The 22,294-nt window shown below is 39.0% G+C and overlaps 1 protein-coding gene across 6 annotated transcripts in view; it reads right to left on the bottom strand.

The window, feature by feature from the left end:
• The window catches only part of SNX25 (sorting nexin 25), an 81,804-nt gene that overhangs the window by 4,320 nt on the left and 55,190 nt on the right, over positions 1-22,294 (bottom strand). For 5 of the 6 annotated variants that reach the window (XM_068681406.1, XM_068681404.1, XM_068681403.1 and 2 more), the window contains exons 9-16: positions 20,555-20,830; positions 16,511-16,666; positions 12,968-13,099; positions 9,851-9,991; positions 9,144-9,257; positions 6,709-6,873; positions 2,321-2,438; positions 1,012-1,078 (exon numbers count right to left, since the gene is read on the bottom strand). In XM_068681406.1, coding sequence (XP_068537507.1) covers positions 1,012-1,078; positions 2,321-2,438; positions 6,709-6,873; positions 9,144-9,257; positions 9,851-9,991; positions 12,968-13,099; positions 16,511-16,666; positions 20,555-20,830 — 1,169 coding nt within the window. The remainder of the gene's footprint in view (positions 1-1,011; positions 1,079-2,320; positions 2,439-6,708; positions 6,874-9,143; positions 9,258-9,850; positions 9,992-12,967; positions 13,100-16,510; positions 16,667-20,554; positions 20,831-22,294) is intronic. The other variant, XM_068681405.1, reaches the window with a different exon arrangement.

Here is a 22,294-nt window from a genome sequence, read left to right as displayed (position 1 = left end):
AAAACTCAGCAAATGTGTACTGTCAGAGACCACCACTGAGAGTCAAGGGCACGATTTTACATCACTTCTCCAATTTACCACTGTATAGCATACATAAAAGGTTTTATAAGCAATGCTGGCACGTAAAAATCAGCCACTGACTGGATGAAGGAACAGCCTGTTCTGCTGTTATCTTCTGGGCTGTGACACCTACCTGAGTAACAGTCCCAATGCTACACCAAAGCAAAACAGTGCATTTCAACAGATTCTCAGCAGTCCTTCGCCTGTTTGTGACTTCCATAGTATGGAAATCACAGATTCACACACTTTCATAAGCAAATCATCATCATGACGCATCAAAATGTCAGTCCTGATCAAAGGATCGTGGGAAGTGTGTTTGTATGAATCACCAGCTCTACTGAATCAAGTTTTACCATGGGCCTTTGTAACTGACAAAGAAAGTAATATCCAAATTTTTTCTGACCAATGAGAGTTTCCCACATAAAAAGGTCTGTACAGACACACACTTACTTCATAGCCTCATCCGGACCTCACTTGGCAGATAACATCTTCATGCAGTACATAAAAATACATTTATGAAAACATGCATAACAGTGATGAGTTAAGCTCCACATTACAAATCAATGGTTCTCATCATGTAAACGTTATTTCAGTCACTTTAGAGAAACCTGCATTCAACTGGAAATAAATTAACTAATACAGAACCCTAGTTTCAGTTCTGACAAAAATTTCATGGGACTGTAAAATAAAGCATGAACTAATAAAAGCTATTCAGAGGCAGGTCTCTGCAAAAGCAAAGCCCTCTGCAGGGGAAAAAATATTTGCTAAATAATCAAAATGATAATCTGCATGTCTGTGTCTTCTCTAATCAACTTATTCATAAATTGAGCTGTGGAAAACATGCAGATTATCATATACAGAGTGTCCAGATTATTATTATTTCAAACAATTCTGCTCAGCCTATAGTCACAGAACGATGTTGCAGGTTTGGTTAAAGTAACATCCACTTACTTGTTGATAGTTCTTCCAAAAGTGACTTGTACTAGTGCAATCAATGTTTTTCTGACCCACTTAAACACTAGAACAATGAAAAAAAGACAGAAAATGAAGATTGTGAAGTTAGTAACGTTATGGAACCTACAATGACATCAAAAAAAAAATATCTCTACAGTACATGTATCTGTTATCATCCTTTCTAAGATTTAAATAATTGCACACGGATCTTTCTTTTTCATGACTGTTTTCCCTGTATTATTTGCAACAGGGTTTTTATTTTTGTTTGTTTTGCTTTGTGTTTTGTTTTTTTTTTGCAGATTACATAAACATATCTGCATTATGCATTTGCAGTTTACTCTGTAAGCTGTACTGTTAAAGAATTGTTTAAGTTTATTGAACAATATAACTACCCAAACCCTTTTTGTACAAGAAAACCCCTGAAAATTCACACCCTTTTTGTACCTACTGTTACAATGTTGCATACACAGCAGCAGCATTGAAATTCTGAAAACATTTTCACTCAAATAGTACAAGCAATTAGCTTTCCATTACCAATAAAAGAAACAAATGCGAGTGCTTCCTTATAATTAGTGGTTAATCCTTCTTTCATGCTGTTCACCAGCATCAGAAGAAAAGCCTAAATTTAGAATATACATCTGTCACTTTTGGAAGGGGCTGCATTTTGTAATAGTTAGCCTGTACATAATTTTATACAGCGTCAAGTATGCCTACATATTCAGTAGAATGAAAAATATGTTGGTTGTTTTGTTTTGTTTGTTTCTTTGTTTGTTTTTCCTTGTATTACCATCACTCAGTTACATAAAGAAGGAAAAAAATCTGGTGCCAAAAGGTGCCACAGTTAGAGCACCTTTTCCATTATACAAACTGTAGAATTAAAATGCATCCATAATACATTGAAACAGACATTAAAACTGTTGCTTTGTCAGTGACATGTTCTGTGACAAAGCCATCTTTCCTTCCTTGTAATTCATGCATTCCAATATGCAACCAATTTACGGAAAACATGCTTTCGTACTTCCTTGTGCTTTTTTTTTCCAAAATAATTTTCTTAAATAAAAAACTTTAATATTATTGAACGCATATTTTCCTCCTTACCAGCTGCATTTTTAGTTCCATGTCGTATTGAACTTAAACTTTAGTATAAAAGCTCCAAAGTTAGGAACTACTGCAAAACAGCTCCTTTCCAAATTAAATTGCTATATAGATTACACTTCTGAAATAGCAGAAAAACCATGAACTACAAAGTGAGTCAGATTTCTTGGCCAACAGATTCCACTAACAAACGAGCAGGTTTGCAGCTTACTTCCTCGCAGCTCAAAGATCTCCCCGATCAGCATGAAACACGGCTCAGCAAGAGAGTCCTTTTTCCCATCCACCTCTTCTCCATAGTCTGACAGGTCACTGTCCTCTTCCGTTTCTTCCTAGGAACAGAGAGACAGCACGTGATGAACCACAGCATGGGATGAACCCTTCTTCCAGCACGGATTTAGGTACTGCCATGCCACCGGGAAGAAGCACACCCAGCCCTCCTGGGACCTGAGCTTGAGGAACACAAAGCTACCTGTTTCTGGACTCCGACAGCCTGGGCGCTGTGCCCTGTCCCAGGAGATTATCTATCACTCCATGTGTAAACTGATGATATTGCCAAGAGTGACTTGCACCAGATGACAACTGAATAAAGTTTGGAGCTGGGTGTGCAGGTGATGCTCCTACTAGTTCACACGGGGAAGGGTCAGCTTTCAGCAACAAGTGCTCCTGAGGTGCATGTCTGGCTGCACAGACGCAGCCCTCAGGAAAGTGCATCTCCAGCAAGAGGGAGACATTTCATAAACTCGGCTGGATCAGCAATTTCCCAGGCTTTGGTTCAGGAATGGTCACAATGGCATGCAGGCAAATTTTCTTTCTTCAGCTCTGCTTTTTATTTGTCCCCCTTCCTTTGCCCTTCTTTCTTCCTTGATGTCATCATCTAACATTACTTATTTTTCACTCTCCTCTTCTAGTCCAGAAAAACCTCCTTCATGGATTTATTCCTTCTGCATTATTTTTTCTTTATTTGCCTTACATTGAAAGTCTTTCAATCACCCCTTGCCTGTCATCTGAACCCTGCTATACAGAGACTAGCCTACAGTGTCTCAGGTGTACATCAGTTTGTCTTTCTTCTTCCTCACATCCTTCAAACCCCAACTAAAGCCCAGCATTAACTCTGGGTACACTTCCAGTCCCAGAATTTTCTCCAGGCATGGTAGTGCATTGTACTGTATGGATAAAATAACTCCCTGGTGTTGTATATTTCAACACTTTTCACATCCTGTACCCTTCACTGCCCATGTCGCATTTGTCATTCTCTATTCTATGCTATTTCTCTTCTCAAAACCAGAAAAAAATGAAATAAAAAAACCCTACCACACTGAAGTGTACCATAAACTTCACCATAGATTCCACTTTTACTTACTTCCATAGCTTGGTGAGTATCCAGCTTTTAAAGCGTTCTGTGGGCTAAGCTGTGATTTAGGGCAGCGAACAAAAAACCACATCGTACTGACAAGAAACACCATGTGAGGAAGCCACAAATCACTGCCTGTCCTGCCACACGAACACACAGATTTACTGACAATGAACAGAGTTTTCTCCAGGGACAGAGACTAGAACAAACTCCAGTCCTGCTCACCATCTTCCTCTGGCCAACAGACTTCTTGGCCCTTCATTATTTTAGATATTCAAGAAATTATATTTTATTTAATTTTCCGTAATAGATATCATTCCATATTTTCATTAACCCTTTGGGCAACAAAACAGAAAATAAGCTTACTGAATTTGCAGGTGAGCTCACCGGGTGCAATTTGTTAAGTACAGATGCAAAGCAGCAATAATGCAGGAAATGAAATAATTGGAATTGGTAATAGTACAGAAAAGAAAAACAAACCTGAGGGCCTGTGAAAAAGGCAGGCATGCCACCATGATCTGTAAGCAGGAATACTGCCCATACAGATAGATGTGTGTATATTTATATATATACATATATATATATATATATATAAAAGAGTTTAATACATTGGAATAGGAAAACCTAGTAGGAACAGCAGCTGGTAACTAATTTTGAAACATTTCCAAGAAAAACAAGTATTATTGGATAAATGCAGAGCAAAGCCTTAAGAACTGCATAAAACATACCAATAACTAGTAGAAACAGGCTGCTCAATCTAAGAAACAAAAGAACGGAAGACCAAAGGAAAGTAGTGGCTTCTGATAAATGAGGTGATCCTAACCCAAACAAAAAGGCTTAATGTAAAGAAAGGGAATAGACAGTTCTGTGTTTGCTGCAGACAGGACAAGAGCTAGCAGACTAAGGGAGATTTAGGTTACTTAGAAAGAACAATTTTATAACCATGAAGAGAGCTGAGAACTGAGACACACTGCCTTGCTCAGCTGCAGAACATCAGTCACCGGAGGTTTAAAAACATTGCAGACGTGCCAAGAATTGTGCTGGTACAGTTGAGCCTATTTGGAGCAGAAGGATGAATCCAATGACCTCTCTGAGGTTCCTGCTCTATTTTACTGCCCTTCAGTAAATCCCCTCTCATTTAGAAAATGCAATGAGAAGTGTGAATTCTTACACCACAGTGAATTTTCTATTCATTAACGCTTCATAAACCTGAAAACCCTCTTCCAGATAGCTTTGGCTGTATTTTTCCTCTAATTTGCTTTTGGTCTTGAAAGTTAAGAAACATGTTCTGAAGTTAACCACATCCAAGGCATTGTTTATATGAGATTTAAAATTGCTGCAATATATAATGCTGAAAACAGCACTCAAGAGGTAATACTGTTGCTCTTACACATTTGCAGAAAGTCAGACAAGATGTAAGAGACAAAGAAAGCAGTAAGAGAGCATGCTCTTCAATAGAGCCCAATATGGAATAAAACAGGAATTCTTTGTTACAGAGAAAACCCAACCATAACAACTCTGTGATTTAACAAGTAACTGCGTTAATGATTTCAGACCAAACTATTTCTAACCCTACTTTAAATACTGTAGTAAATAATATAAATTGTGATCACTGAGCAAGACTGAGCTGATCTAAAAATCCCGAACTGAAAGACCAGCGTGTCTGAGAAAAACTGGAGCTTGCCCCAGACTTGCTCACAATTCCCCTGCCTCCATTTAATTTTATCATTATGTGTAAACTAGGACAAGCCTTTGTACTGCACAGACTCAGAGGGTCTAACAGTTTCCTGTACTCCTCTATCTGTATTCTGTTCTCTCACGTTTATGTTTGGGAAGGAGGAGAGAGGAGAGGGAAGATGGATGGATGTGAAATGGGATGGACTTCATCTGCATTTGCGTAGTACTGGCATAATACAGGCTAGCAATATTAAGCTGCTAACCCTAAAGTAAGAAGAAACACTATTAAATTAAAACCAATTAAGAAGGTATGTTCTGACTCCTGCTTCCACATTCTCAGGGCCTTTTTTATTCCATTTCCTTCATTTTTCAGTTTCATTTCTGCTTCTTCGTTTCTTTCTCCTTGCTCCCTCCCTCCCTCATTACAAGTCTCCCATATTTCCTATCTCCTCCTACGCACTCAAGTAATGCAATACACTTGTGGTCTGGCTTCTTGCTTGCGAATGTTTTTCCATGCAACAGAGAAACACTAATAGCTTCGTGCTTCTTTGCTTGATGCTACTTCTACCTAACAGTTATTTTAGCGAACGCACTCTTCCCTCTTTAGAACTGAAGTACTTCTGTTAATAACTAGAATGAGTGTCTCGCACTCCATGTTTATTACTCCAAAATAGCACACATATATTCAATATCTAGGTGGAAATACAGCACAATTTTGAAAAAATAAGAATATATAGGAAGGATTTTCTTATTCCCAAGAGATGCAAGGCCAACTTTGTGTCTATTAACAGACTAGACCTGCACAAGTTTCCCAAACTCCCTTTATCCTCAAGAAAGCCCAGCCACTACAGACAACTACAGCATTTAACAAAAGAATTATTTCATATAACAAATAGCTGGTAATGGAAACAGCTCCCTGAAGGTTGTGTATCTGCAGCACAAACCACACATGACAGAGCGACATGGATTTTTAGTCAATGAGCTATTTCAGTCACTAATCTATTCCTTCCTGAATCTTGAAAGACAAGGGGGTTTTGTTTGTTTGTTTCTATGACTTCGTATCAAATGCACCAACCCCATGGGCTACCACCTGTATACGTAAGCCTGCCCCATTTGCAGACATTCTTTGTCAAAAGCAGCTTTTCTTCAGAAGTTATCCAGAAATTATTAAAGGCACACAGCTGTTCCTGCCAAGAGAAGCTTCCTAAGAGATGATCATTTTTACCTGTTTAAAACTCTCTACAATATGCATGTCCAGAGCATAAGAAGTGGGAAATTCTACTATAACAAATAAGCAATCCCAAATGGACTGCATTTCATTAATTTGTGATAGGTTACACACTTGCCTATATATATTTATCAAAGGGCAGGAAACATTTCATTAAAAAATACCTTCTGAAGTCATAAACAGCTCTCACTTCTGACTCTTTGTTCACTTACAGTAAATTGAAAATGACCTTTCAAAATGCCTTCCAATATTACCTGCCATTCAGATGTATTATAATAATGCCTCTCCTTGCTTACTTTGGCTAAGTAATTACATCTGGGAAGATTACTTTTCTACTACTTACCTCCTGATGAGAAAACAGATCACCAGGAAGGCGTTCAAGAAATGATGAGAGCGAAAAAGATGACTTCTTTCCTTGCACATCGATAACTTTGAGGTGTTCTGGAGAGGGGCTCAAGAAGGCATAAAGTGCTTCACTTTGACAGAGTCTTTCATCAGACAGCAATTTCTATGAAAGAAATACAATGACAGAAACACCACATCAGTTAAATATTTCTTGTTAAGGAACAAAATGTGTCAGGCCAGCCAATAAAACCAATTAAGATGTAGCTCAGAAGTAGAGAGAGAAAAAAAAAAAAAAACATGCCTCACAGATACTTCAGTGTGATAACTGTATTTAAGGAGTCAGGTTTTTAATCTTACAACTTCCTTTTTAAAAACACGAAGTTTCAATTTGTAAGACACTTGTTGTGAAGTATTGTACTTTAAAGTGACAATTACAGGATTTGTTATTTACTCTTTCTTAGCTAGTCAAAGACAAAATTAACTTAGCACTCAAGGACTGGTTACTATCAGCCAAACTCATCTCAACTTCATGCACGTTAGACAACTTTGGCATTTACAGCATCAACCCTGACATCTGAGCCATCTGCTCTGTGCTCTCTTTTTAGTCAATAGAGAGATAACATTGACTCCTGAGGCACGATTCAACTCTCCTGTTCAGACATCTGGCACACCCTAGGAGCACCCATCTGTCTGCACACAAGGACAGAAGGTTTGAGAAATTCCACCCTCCACGTCTTATGCCACAAATTCCATTCCTCAGCCGTCTCACAGAAGTTCTTTTAAGGTTACGTGCCCCTGCAAAGAACACACGAACTGCACGGACGGACTGCCTCAAGCTCTCACACTAGACCAGTAATTTCAGTGGGGTTACTGCCAACCTCTATTTGCCCACAGGACAGGAAAAGCCACTCTTTAAGAATGTTTCTGGTGACAACGCACGGCTCAGAAAATAAGAACAGTTCCCTTTCTGGTAGCCACCAAGCTCCTGCGTGCAAGAAATGGGAAGAAGGAGCACCAGTCAAGTGAGGAGCAGCTCACAGTGTTCCTGCACAGCATTTCTACTCATAACATGGGCAACCACTGTACAGCCATCAGAGAGCAAGGACTATAACAGCACCATCAAAAGCATGAAGGAAGACACAAGAGAGGAAGGCATAAAGCTTGCCACCTGCATTTTATGCATTTGCTAAAGGATCACAAGTGCACTTAAGAAAAAGCCATTAGATTCACAATTACTTAGCTTTATTTTAACACAATTCTTTTTACAAGGTTGGAAATCCTACCAGTATAGGAACAACCAGAGTTCATACTGAAAACCACAGGTGCTCAATTCCAGTTCAGCCCCATTCTCACTGAGAAAGAATCCAGATGGCCAATTACATTACCCTGAAAGGAAGCATTCCTGGCTTCTTTACAACAATGTTTGGTTATACTGTAGTCCCTGGCAAAAAGGTAACTGAAGTCTAAAACAACACTTTTCATATTGGTATCACCCAACTACTTTTTTCTTAATTGCATCTTTTTTTATTCTGCAGGCTCCATGTCCCCACTGAACACATGAATTACATGTGCATTGTGAATTTAAGTAGTCCGTTTAAAAAAGCAGCCATACAGAATACAGGTTACCCTAAAATAAAAAGCAAACAGTCTAAGTGCAATTTGTAGGTGTTACCAGAGTCTAAAGACAAATTGCTCCCAATAAGCAAAATCACACTCAGGCCTAAGAATATCTTTTGATTCTAAACTAAATAATGAAGCTGTCCACCTGAGGCTCTAGGTGACCTAAAAACAGTAATCATACAATGCATTCAATTAAATTAAAGCATGTCTCAGCAGTATTAGCCTAGTTCACAGACACCAAAGCCAAGCAGAAAGCCAAGCCACTTCTCCTTTCACCCTGCTGGAAGCACAAAACCACTTCTCTGCTCAAAGCCTCTCAAGCTGACTGACCATGCAGTGAACCCAGACCGCGTGGGACTAAGCAGGAAAGCGCTCTGCTGTCATTGACCTTTCACAAAGACCTCCACAGAGCCACTGCAGGCCGTAGCTGAGAATGGAGTGGGAGATGCTGTCCCTCAAATGAACCACCTGAAGCCTTAATTAGAAAAAACAGAGGTGAGGATGGGTTTAAAAAACAGAAACAAACAATCGACAACAACAAAAAACTGACCACCAAGACCTGCCAGAGAGAAAAAGGGCAGAGTAGCTACTCAAACACTGACTTGCAGTAAACGTAAGAGAGGGATCGATCACTCATAAAACAGAAGGTAAATAAGAGCACAACAGAGCAATAGGATTCTCCAACAGTGGCTGTAGAAGTGAGGTGTGAGGAATATAACTGTGGTCATCAAATCCTTTTGGCATAAAAGAGATGAACCTACAGCTATGTCTTAACTTCTGGTACCCTCATTACTCCACAGTCTGTCTTCTTACCTGCAGAAAGTTATTTAGCTGGTTCTTGGACTTCTCCATGAATTTCTGGTCTATGGACTTGAAGGGCAGCTTGCTGAGGGAAGGCAACTGAACTTTCTTTAATGATGGAAAGCACTGTAGGAGAAAAGGCAGCTCACTTAATGCACATGTGCAGAAAAACAAAACAGTGGTTCTGGTTCAAAATGGAAATCAGACTTTGTATTCTCAACTGCCATCCACACCCTGCTCAGTATGCTGAAAATCACCTTCCCTTACCCACTATGGGCTTACAGCTGAACCTTTTCCCATACTCACGACACCATTATCTACCTTTTATCAGACAGAAAGGTTACAGCAGATCAAAGAGTAAATATTCTCTGTCCCAAAAAGCTGTCATTTTTAATACCTCCCTGGAAGACAGAGACAAGGTCTGTTTTTTAAAGCAGGCTCTTGCATGACAGTGCAGTACATGTATTATTTGGACATTGGGTCAGTTCAGTAAAACATTCATTATTTAAGAAAAAAAATGTAAATAAGTTTTATGAACATTCGGCAGAGGCCAGGAATATGTGAATAGAAAATGAACTTAAAAAGGGTAAAAGTCAAAAGACTGGACTAAAAAATCGTAATATTTTTAATGTGGTATTCAGTGTTCTTTCTTCCCCCCCTACACACCATACCAACAGATTTTAGCAATTTGCATCTTGTCCCTCCACTGAGACCCGTACCTCGCTGAGCTTCCGGTGCAGGTTCTGAAACTCACTGAGCTTCCTGGGAACGGTCCAGTTCTTAGTTTCAGCTCCACCAACTTCTTGTAAACTCACCATGACAGAATAACAGGGCACTTGTTCTCCATTCTCTTCTAAAACCTTGGGGGGGGGGGGGGGGGGAGAAAAAAAAGAATACAGATAGGGTATATTACTCTGGAGGGAAAGAGTGGAACATTTGTGCTGCCAGAGGACTGGCTTGCAAATTCACTCATCACCATACCATGCTTGTTTCATTGACCAGTACCCTTAGTGGACTAAACTTTAGCCAGAAGGCTACCTTAGTCCTGAATCAGTCCTCTGCTAGCCATTATTTTAGGCGAAGCCCTACACACAGCTGTGCAATGCTGTCCATCACTGCGACATGTCTTCTCCCAGCAGCTGCAGGTATTATCTCAGCTTTCAAGGTTTCTGATTGCTTCCCAGTGCTTCAGCTCTCCCTTCCCGTGCACTTTCCCTGCCCCCCGTTCCTTCTGTTCGTTCCCAGTGCTCGTGCTGAGCTCACCCCCGCAGCAGGCCCAGTGGCGCTGCTGCAGCTGGGGCTGCCTCCGAGCTCTCACCGAGCCCCCGGAGCCCATCCTGCACGTACAGCACCTCAGTCCCTTTCCTCAGCTTCTGTGCAAACCTCTCCGGTTACTCACTGGTATCTATGGACAGAATCAGCCCTCAAGTACCCAAAGCAGCCTCAGGTTATTGGGTTTTATTTTATTACTTATTTTTTGCAGTCACAGCAACTCCAAAGCCTCAAGACAATGTAAACATTCATTATTATTTCAGGATTTACCATCTACTAGAGCGCCATAGATGCCTCGTCCACGAAGACACAAGGTCCTGAGGTGGACAGAGACAGACAGGAACAAGGATGTTAACACAGCCTCCTCCACAAGGAGGTCAGCTCCTCTCACCAGGGCCACGAGGAGTGTGCTCACAGCAATGAGCTTTCAAAGAAATATTGCAAAAATAAAGAACAAATATTAAATCTTTCCAGGAGAAGCTATAGCTATTAGCTGCAGCATGGAAAATTTAAACTTCACATTAGCAAAAGGTGTAAAACCAGCAGAGAAACAAGCTGCTGCCAAGGAAAGCTGGTGAATCTCCTGTAAGAAGCGCTAAGGCTGGCCCAGCCATCCACCAGGAGGAATTAACCACGAGCACAACTCAGGCCTCTCCTTCCACCAGTCAACAAGCCCATGACTCAGTGCTAATGTGCTCAGTCTGAGCAGCTCTCCAAAATTGCCCCCCCCCCCCCAAAACTGTGCAGCAGTAAAATAAAGGCTGCCAGACTGATGCCTGCAGCCCCTTTTAAGCAGGCTCAAAGAAGATGTACCCAGCACACCGCTGTTTTCCTCAACTCACAGGAAGCCAGCTCTCCCAGCTCCCACTCAGAATACACACCCTAAATTCTGGTGTACTTAAATACATGAGTAAGACAAGCTATTTTTTCCACCTTGTTCAAATCTACTAACTCCAGTCTTTAAGAACTCAGCAGATTTAAAATAAAATATAGAAGTTATCCTCTGAAACAGTCTTCTTCAGACAGAGGAGACAGAACGTCTGCTAAAATATGAAACAATATGAAAGTCCAAAACCACTAAAGGGAAGTAAAGCACATTGGTTTACAGAGTTGTGAGTTTTAGACCTGCTGGTACGGGAGATGTGACTCAGAATTAGACAGTCTAATTCCAGGTGACTTGCAGAACGAAAGGGACCTTCATGGGGACCTTATCACAGGTCCCCTTCGTTCTGCATGTTCCTAGAGTCTTTTTTTCAACCTCTATCAAACAGCCAAAACACCGAACCTCCAAACATGTTTTTTTTAATCAGAAATGTCAGTTACCACACAACTCTTACGGGTTACACGATTCATATCATTTTTATTTTTTTCAGATAGTGCATTTTTATGACTCAAAGCTTTAAAGGTTCACCTGAGAGAGAACACAGGCTAAGGGGACACACACACATTTTTCCAAGCCATAAGTAATACTAGATTTTTGTGCATTATCCATTAGCTACATTAATAAATCACTTTAAAAGGTTGATGACAGGCTATTATACTTTCCAGCTCCAATTCTCCAGCAACCTGTACTTTTACTAAGCCTCTCTGCAACGAACACAGGGCCACCAAATTTCTCTGTCTCAAATCACAGACCAAAACACTGGGATTAGCACGGGTGTATTTTGCAGATAGGAGGACAATGTCACCTACTCATGTTCCTGAAATCATCGACTGTGGCCAGAACATTCCCAAGCAATTAATTAACATGGAAAAGCACAACATTAATATTTTCTCCAGCCTACCCTTTGAAGCACAGAGCTGCAAAAAGCACAATTAATCAAGCCTACATTTAATTATCTAATCTAGTACCTCTTGTAAAATACAGTTAAGGCACTAACTCATTGTAATTTTCTCCCAGTTTCCCTCACATTTAGCAGAACCACATATTCATTTAGCAATACAGGAGATACTGGGCAGTTATGTATTGAGACCCTTACCAGAAAGCTGCTGTTCCACAGTTTCGCTGCACGTGATGCTGCTGTTTTCTAAAACACAGCTTTAAAAGTTGCATAGATCACTTAAATTAAGAGCTTCACTGTTCTAAACAGCATTAAAACAAACCCAGAAGGTTACACAATGAGAGTTTATTTCTTAAAATAGCACATTGCCTTTTCAACCTGTTGAATTTCTTCATTTACAGTCAGTGAGTTTTGAGGCAGACCGAAGAGACAACTGTGCTCCAGCATGACAGCATGGTAATACAACATGAGGCAGTTCTGATGAAAAATAATGCCCTTAAGATAGCAAATTACCCAATGCCAAAACCTGCTCGTGTATATACAGGTATTTTTACAACTTCATTACAACAGAGTCTGAAGACTGGAATCATTTGTATATGCATCACAGTACTCACTTGGGAAAGAAAGGAGGAGCTCAGAAGAGGTTATTTCCCACCCCCACTCCTCAAGTAAATACGAAGTATACACAAAGGTATTAGGAAATATATACAGGTTTTTATTCTTCTCTTTAGCAAGTTTGAACTGACCCAGAAGACAAAACAAACAAACAAACAAACAACATACCTCGCCTGAGATTATGAAGGCTTTCCACATGCCAAGATTCTCACACCACCAGTCTGTTCTTGCAATGTGCAGCTGAAGGTCATTGTGCTCTCTCTCCATCAGGGTGATTTCATCCTTCAGCTTAGAAACAATCTGCAGAGGAAAATTCATCAATTACCATTGGTAAGAAAAAGCTTGTGTAACATGTCTAGTTATATCTTTGAGAACGCTATTCAGAAAGAATAAACTGTACAAGAGACAGGAGAGAGAAAAATTCACATGGAAAAGAAAATCATAACTGAGAAAATCTATGATATCTTCTATAGACATAGGAAATAGATTAATCTCAAAAGTCAACCCCAATACTAAAATGAAAAACAAGTTAGAAAGACACGATTCTATCACTGATACTATCAGGATCAAAGAGGTACTTCAGATACAACTACATATTACACATTTTATATAAACTTGAAATTGCAATTATTGCAACAGCAACTACCAGAGACATCCTCCTTATCATTTTTCCCATTTCAGATATATATGATGCGATGAAAGAACCTCAGAACAGATTTCATTGCCAGTAAGTTAGCAATGGTAACAACCACCCAAGAAGCTACCTCTTAATTCATTTTCGGTTTGGGAAGAGGAGAATTTATTCTTGTGGAAACCACACATTGAATAAGAGATGTTCTAATCAAGATGGCTCACAGGCATAATCTCATAAAGGAGAAATAATGCATCTTAAAACATCAGCAAAAAACAAGTAACCATGCCTACTAGCAGGAGACAGTACAAGAAAAGGTGGAAATATACATATAAAATGTGACATTAGAGATGCAGCAGCAGAAGCTGACAATTTAAAAAAAAAAAAAATACAATATACCACGCACCAATTTTATGAGACTTAGCTGTAAAACTTGTAGCACAAGTGGTATATCCTGGCAGAAGATTTTACAGAGCTATAGCAACTTCCTCAGAATTTGTCTCCTGTAAGATGAAAGATTGTCTACAGAGCAGCTATATGACAACCTTCCAGCATGTAACTAACTTCAGGATACAGTAAACTCTCAGAATACAGATTGCTTTGTGGTCACCTTGAAAGATCTCCTATAAGCATCATCCAGGAACAATTGAAAAACACAGAACTTGGAAGGTCCCATCATAAGTCAACAGCTGCTATCGTTATAAAACAAATACTAAAATTTTATAGCACTACTGGCTCAATTTTATTATTATTCTGTTTCAAAGATATATATTTTTTTCAAAGAAAAAATATTTTAGAAGCAAAAAAAAAGCAGGAAAATACCACTTTAAAAGAGGTACAATCCCTTCTCCCCAAGGGTACTGAAAGAATATAGTTATTTCTCAAGAACAGAAAGGGAGCATGTAATGCAAATGTAAAAAAATAAATAAGGATTTAATTATACAGTATGTCTTATATTGAAGAAAATATTTTAAAACTGTAATGCTACAGAAATTAATGGCATGACCTAACTCATGCATACACAGTAACACCCGCTTTTGTTTAGCACTTATTTAGTAATTCTTGTTGCCTTAGTAATTCTTAGTAATTCTCTACAGTTTAGTCATTCCTTTTGCCTGTGTTACAAATTTTAAATTGAAGTCTAGCTGGCTATACCAGCTTCTCTTCACCATCAGAAATAGAAAAGATCTGACCAAGTTTAAAAAAAAAAGTATGTCTCAAGCTCTATCAGGAATTATGTGGAAGTTAGAGGGATTTTAGTTCAAAGCAGTCCTGTTTCATTTCAGTAATTGTGTCAGAGAGTTTATTCTGTAAACAAGGTTTTGCAAGCAATGGGAAGCACTCTGAGTGGGAATGTTAACCTTTGCCTTGCTACTGGAGATAAGACTGAACTCTAGAAAAAAAAAACAGCCCATGCACATTTACAGTGGATGAGATGAGCCTGCACTCATGAACTAGAGGGGGACAAGCCCTGTGCTTCAGGCATGAGATACACACACAGAGGAAGTAGCACCTCAGTCACACGTCTCCAAAAATCAGGTTATCTTGTATGGCAGCAGCCCCTGTACAGAAGAGATGCTGCCCGAGTCTCCCTGTCATCTTCCATGTCATCTTCCTTGCTCTTTATATTCCACAGAAAGAGATGGAAGTAAGACTCCTCCCTACAGAGCATTTTCTTTTCAATCTAACAGAATCCCACACGCAACTCAAACAAGCAGTTTTCTTCCCTGACTGGCTGGCATCTGAGCTGAATGTGGTGCTACAAGCCCCTTACAGACTTGCATGTTTTGCATGGGCCTCGCAGCAAAGGCATTTCAAAAAGAGAAAATGAACAACCAAGCAAGCTTAAGATTTATTTTTTTTTAAGTAATACAAAATGGGCATGACATTCCCCTTCATATGGCTTACAACTGTGATTTTTTTAAATTCTATTTTAACCTTCATATGACTAAGAAAGAAATTTTTACCTGCCATGTCCAGAATTGAAAAATAAAGTCCCTGTGACAAGATATTCTCACACTGCTGACTCAACAACTCATTTGAAAGCTCTACAGGTAAATGCTACTGTAGTATAACAGGCATAAAAAAATGGAACACATCTGTGCCCTTGCCACTCGGGAAGAAAAATACAGCTGAGGCCACATAGAGAGCAGAGCAGCTGTGAACAGGATACTCCAGAAGAGCTAAGGACACATTTCCAGTTGTCTGCAGAAACCTCTGGCAGAGGGAAACATTTAAGGTGCAGAGGGAGTGAAGCTGGCCAGGGTGGTCTTGCACGCTACTGTCCATGACCACAAGCTCACAACACCTGCAAAGCTTGACACAGTTCTCACAACACTTTAAAAACATCTGAACAATGGTCCTGTAATATCATTCGGGGTAACAGGTTGGCCTAAGCCAAATGTAAATCCCCTACTTCTGCCTGAATGGGTTCTTAAATTGTTTAACTGCTGCATTCTGTAAAGGGAGAAGAAAAAAAACCTATTTATTTATTTTATGTTTCAAGCCCAAAGAACCAGAGTTTCACATCCCTCAGAATTTTTAGTCCAAAGAAAGTATGCCCTGCAGCTTTCTTCTGGCTCCTTAAAAGGAAATCAGTCACTATAACACGTCTTATTTTTTCCCCTTTATTTAAGGGAGCCAATCACACATTTGGAGATTATGATACTGTGTTGTGCTACTTCAAAGCCAGCAGAGGGAGCAGAACCAGCACATCCCTAAACTGCAGTGCTGCAGATGCGGCAGGGACACGGAATCAGCTGCCATGAAGAATTATGCAGATAGAGGTGGGTAGAGATGTAAGGACGAAATTCCGTTTGCTACTGACAGAGAAGCAAGGCTATGGGAGAGAGGTATATGATATAAATCATATTTGTAGTTTTATTTACAGTAACTTAAAAAAAAAAAAAAGGAAAAAAAATTAGTTAACTCCAAGCTTTGATTTCACTTTTGGTAACAGGCTGATTGAAACAGGCATCAGACCTGTCCAGAAAGAGCCTGAGATGACTGCATATTACATAAATAAACACATAATATTAAAAAAAAATAAAAAAAAGACTGAAGACACCAAAAGTACTTACCTTTTTGTCGGGTTTTGGTGAATTACATATGGAATTTAGAGCCTGTTTCTTATATTCGAGCTTGTCATTTAGCTGACGAAGCTTATTTGCAGCATAACTGGCCTGTTCATTAATTCTCGTGCTGCATTCTTCTGTAGTTTCTTCACAACCGTGGCTCTAAGAATAGAGAATAGGAGCGACTGCATCATTAATGTGAAAAAGGAGAAATTTATTGTTTGCTCCATATGCATGTGTAAGAACATTTATTCTTGATATAGATAAACACACAGGCGTAATGGCACATCACTATAATAAATTCTAATAGATATTCCAGCCATCAGATCCTATATGAAATATGAGTTGTTATAAACAAAAAACAAAAATAAAAGCCTCATCATTTATACTGCAATTCCATATAATTCTTTCCAACTGTGTAAAACGACCTTCAAGCTAAGGCTTTAATATAAATGAGAGTAGGAACCAAAGTTTATCTTAAAAGCAACAACAGCTCAGTAATTATAATCAATATTCAGAGCCAGATAGAAAAGCAAACACTTAGCTCTGAGCTGAAAGATAACAAGACGGGGGAAAAAAATAAAACCAGAGTTCTAACAAACAGTCCTGCCTCCTACAAACCTTCACAAAATAGATTTATCAGGCTGCCGAACAATCTAAACCACATCCTTTCTCTTCATAAACAGATTTTACTGCTGTTTTTAGAAATGCTAATAAAAAAATGTGTCAAAAGCACATATGCTTTACTCCAAGCTCATAAATCATTTTCTCATATTCACTCAAACCAACTAACAGCTTTTTCTATCCTATGTACTGCAGACATGCCAAAAAAAAAAAAAAGAAAGAAAGGTGTGAAGTTCTGTACCTTTCTCTTTAACACCTTTTGACATTTGTGTTAACCTCCCCTGACTTACTGCAGTTCCTCAAAGAGGAACGAAGACCTCGAGATCCATCAAAGAGCACTGTGATGTAACCACTGTCAGCAATGCCATCTTCCATGATCTTTGAGGTTTGCTTGTGACCAAATCTATCTTAAATTATCAGTGGGATGAATCTAATCCCATGAACAAGGGACAGAGTTCTACGTGATTTAATGATATTTCCACTAAATAACTTTTATCTTTAGTTAACATAAAGCTAAGAAAAGGAAATCTCATTCTGCAAGTTCTCCGAGTATCTCCTCAGTCTGAGGGTAACATAAAGCAGAAATCAGGAGTTCTGTGCTAAGGAACCCGTGCCCTCTTCCAGCTCAGAGTTTTCCTGCTGTGTGGCTGAGCAAGTATTAGCTGCATGCCCTGTCCTTTCTCCTGTCCATTCTGCATGGACTGTAAACTCCTTAGGCCAGAGACTGCTTTCCAAGCATTTGTACAGCTTCGCTCAGCTCACAAAAGCTTGTTGTTGTCTCCTGGCACTACAATAATGCAAATAATAAGTATTAGCAATGCCGGACGTCACTCATAACTCCACTGAACACAATAACATAGCATAACATAAACACACTTGCTGGGAAGCACTGGGGTCAAAAAGAATCTGAGATGCTGGTTTTGACACTGGAGAGTTAACAGGCTGGTCACACCAAGTTTTGCTAATAACTGAAGGGCTGCATTTAATTACAAACCAGTAATGCTCTGCTCCTGGGGGCAAGCTGCATGATTTATGTCACTAATGTTTCAGCAAAAACACTGCTGAATCTCTAGGTTTATCGTGAAATGCTAGGACTACAGGACAGCAAGTTACTGCTATTAAAATTATCAAATGTATCAAATAAAGGATCACCATGCTCAAAGCTGAGATCATTTCACCTGCCTGCCCCAGCAGTAACAGCTCCCGTTTCCATCAGGGCTCCAGAACTTGGGGTTTATTATTTTAGCCATCTGATGCACACAGCACCAATGAAGGGAACGAGCCTGGTGGTTGCAAAGTACTACTTGTCTCTGTATTTGTGTGTCTAGATGTGACCTTTTAAAGGGGTTTTGTCCACACCACAAAAAAGCAATGACAGATTAGAAGGAAGAGCAGCGAGCTTGTTCCACCTGCGGCCGAACCAGCAGAGCCTGCCCTTGCCTGGATCCCTACCTTCTGATTTCATTTTCCCACTTTTAATCAGGGCTCCTTCAGGAGGGCAGTGAATTGTTTTTTTACCTATACTGCTATAACAATGAAATTTATAGAAATTTAACACACAATGCCCATAATGACCCAGGAAGAGTGGACTTAGACTATCAAAACCCAAACCAAAATGAAAACAACCAGTATCTACTAACCATATGCAGCTCCCTCCTGACACATGACATTTCTCAGCTATGGTTTCCTATACATTGGTTAAAAAAAAGAGGCTACTAGCTAGCAGTGCATTTTGAGCCACATTTAAAAGCCCACTGGAAGCTTCAGAAGGAAGGCTTTGATATAATTTATTTTCACCTCCAAGATCCCAAAGACTGGCGCAGAGCCATTAGGATTACTCTTAGTAGCGAGAGATGCTCTAACAGTATGTGCAGCTTCGTGCTTAATTTGTGATTAAAAGAATGCAGAAAAACCTTAACCATACAGGCCAAAATGGCAGCATTTTAGTCTTCAAGGTTTCACCACAAATGCAGCCTTCAAATCTGACACACATTTAACCTAACACCAAGAGGAAGCACAGATGATGCTGATGTCAAAAATCTAATTTTTCAGCAGCTGTAGTAAACGTTATCTGACAGAAGACTGTCAGGCAGTCCTAAAGCATCGTGTCAGTTTTTCTTGGAGAATGGTTATTACTGTTAGGCTGAACAAAATACAAGAAAAGAATAAAAGTACAGAGCTCAGTATTTAGGAAGTTCTGGGCAAAAAGAGCAACAGTGTTTTTCTGCAAGTCCCAGTGACTGGAAACAAAAGGAAGGGAAATTTTTGAAGTACCTACCACCCCCAAAACATAGCTGGGTCAGCAATAAGAAAAGAAAACATGTCTTAAATCTTTTATCAAGGAAAGGAACAGAGGGAGAAATGAACAATGAAAAACTGAGGAAACTGAAAATCTGTTTGGGAAGTGATTTATTTACAACAGCTCATCTTTGAAGATTTGCTGACAGGAGAACTACAGAGACTATAGCAGCTCATCTAAAGAAACAGACGTCGTATTTAAAGAGTAAGTATGAAAAGCCTCCGGTTTTGAAATAATAGTTTGTAAATGCTTAGGTTGACAGAAATCCTCTGGATTCTACTCCCATTTTTTTCATTGAGATTCAGATTTAGACAAACTCATACTTCACTGTGTTCCGAGCAAGTCCATGTGTAAAATGAAGACATTAACGCTGATCTGAAGTGGCAGCCTGAATGAAAGATGTTCGCTAGTCTGAGAGATGCCCTTGTCAAAGTGTTCTAGGATAAAAGTAACAAGTTCCCCCAACCTGACTGATTTAGAGAACCCTCTGAAAATACTTGCCCCAAGGGAGTGACCACTGGGTTATTGCTTATGACATTTTGAATGCTCTGTTTTAGTATTTCCAGGTCCAGTGGCATTTTAATCAGTTTAATCTTCCAAGATAGCCTATTAATTTATTTCATAAATTAATAAAAAGCACAAAGATTCTATTTATTGCATTACTTTTTCTCCTTTTTTTTTTTTTTTTTTTTGCAACTTTTATTACCTATTTAGTATCTAGCACATGCAGAGGGGACAGGAACAGACAGTGTCCAAGACAAATCTACCTAACCAGTGAGATTTCCTTCAATTGAAATGTAATTGAGTTTGTATGAGGTATGTTGCTTTCTCTGATACTTAGAAGCAAAATGAAACATAAGGAAGACAAAAGGCTTAGAAATATGAAATTATATTTTTAACTAATTTGAAGTTTAAGTAGTCAGCCATTTTGTACCATTTTGTTTCAAATGGACTGGGACCATACCAGGTTTACCTGACAAAACTACAAAAGTGATGGTATTTATAAATACATTAGAAAAAAATAAAAGAATCCAAAAGCTCAAGGACAGAAGGTGCTTCTACACACTTCATGCAGGGTCATCTTCAGATTGTAAGAAGCAGTGAAAGAAACTGTCCATGTGACTCACCGCCTCATCTTTGTCCTCAGGAGTCAGTCGCAAAGAACTTCTTTCTTCTTCCTTCTTGATCAATCTCTCATATAAATCACTGACAATGAATGAGGGGTAGTATCTGTCCTTTAGAGTTTCGTAAACATCTGCCTGAATTCTGTAGAATACTTCAATGCCTTTATTGCCCACAAGACTTTGCTGTATTTCTTTATAAAGTGATTTTTCCACAGGTATTTCTCTGCTTTCCACAAAAAAGTTCTGATAAATTTCACTAACCAGTTGAGGTATTTCAGCCTACAAAGCAAGGAGAGAGAGGAGGGAGAAGAGAGTAATAAATAATATTAAAAAAAATACTAGGATGGCTCAGGATGCTGGTGCATAATTTGAAGGATGATCGAGTTAATTTCATGTATGAGCACACATCTGTGAACCTCTCACTGAGATCAAGAGCTCTGCCTGTGCATCTATGCAAAGCAGTCAATTTCACAACACTGATATTTGTTAAGTGCAGAAACAGCTGTGGTCTAAAATTATCAAAGCTTCCACACCCATAGATTTTAGAATTATGTTCCAAATGCATGTATTTAAAAAAAAAAAAAAAAAAAAAAGCGCTGAAATGAGAGTCTGGTCACTGTTTTAAGTTCAGATAGTAGAGTTCAGCTGCATCAGCTCTCCTGTCTTCTGCTGGATAGAGTCAACTCTCCCAATTTATACATGATTAATTAGTTCTGGAGAGGGAAGGGAAAAAAAAAAAAAGGAAGAGAGGAAAGTACACCAGAGAGACATTTACCAGAACGGGAGGCCAGGTATTTCCACTGAGCACAGAACAGCACGCAAGGTTGAACTTTTCATTAACAAGCAGGAAAGAGAGGAAGTAATGCAGCACAGCCTATGATCATCTCTCTAAATTATCATCTCTAAACTGACCCAAATTAAAGAAGTTTTAGCCACTCCCTTAGTATAGCAGAATATGCTTGCTCGCCTTTTATTTATTTATTTTAAAATCAAAGCTGCTTCTGTAACAGAGGACAACCCTTAAGTTCCACAGTGCAATGTAATTAAGGTATGTTGGAGACTTTCTAAAGCAATGGGAAATCTTGAATAAAGACACTATAAATATTCATCTGAAAATGAGCAGAGGATTCATAGCTGAAAGGTCATAAAATGCTTTATAGCATCTTTTCTAATCACGAGCAGTTTGTAAATCAAAACTAATTTATACAACTCTCTTCACGGTGCCTAACAAAGCCATTTTATGAATACTTTCTGAGTTGGTTGTTAGTCATTTCCACAGATCCTATTAACGGTTCACTACTCATGCTCTACAATTTGCTGCTTTGGTTACAGGATGATATTTGTGTTTTCCAGCTGACTAGAATGTTTTTAAATAGGAGAGTAATGAAATGACAGTGAGTTAGAAAAAAAATAACATACTTAATAGTGAAATTCACATTTCACTTTAGTGTGAATCCTGGGAGTTTTCAAAAAAAACCCCTTCCCAGTGCTAACAAATAGCAAGTCCTCTACATACTTGCTCTGCACCATTGCTCCTGGATAATTCTTGCAATGATATTTCCTATCCCTGTTTCAGGGTTCTCATTCCTATTTTATTTGAGCACAAATTACAAGGTAGTATTTTTTTCTTCCCTTTAGCAACAGAGTGGCATTACTGGAGTAACTTAGCTATTTGTATCAAAATTGAGCTGGGAGAATTTTTAATTGCCATATTATCTCCAAACGTTAAGAAGCTTAAAAAAA

Source organism: Anas acuta, chromosome 4 (genome assembly GCF_963932015.1).
Source record: "Anas acuta chromosome 4, bAnaAcu1.1, whole genome shotgun sequence".
In the NCBI taxonomy this organism is placed as follows: Eukaryota; Metazoa; Chordata; class Aves; order Anseriformes; family Anatidae; genus Anas; species Anas acuta.
The sequence above is the reverse complement of the archived record's forward strand: the minus strand, read 5'-3'. Positions and strand labels throughout refer to the sequence as shown.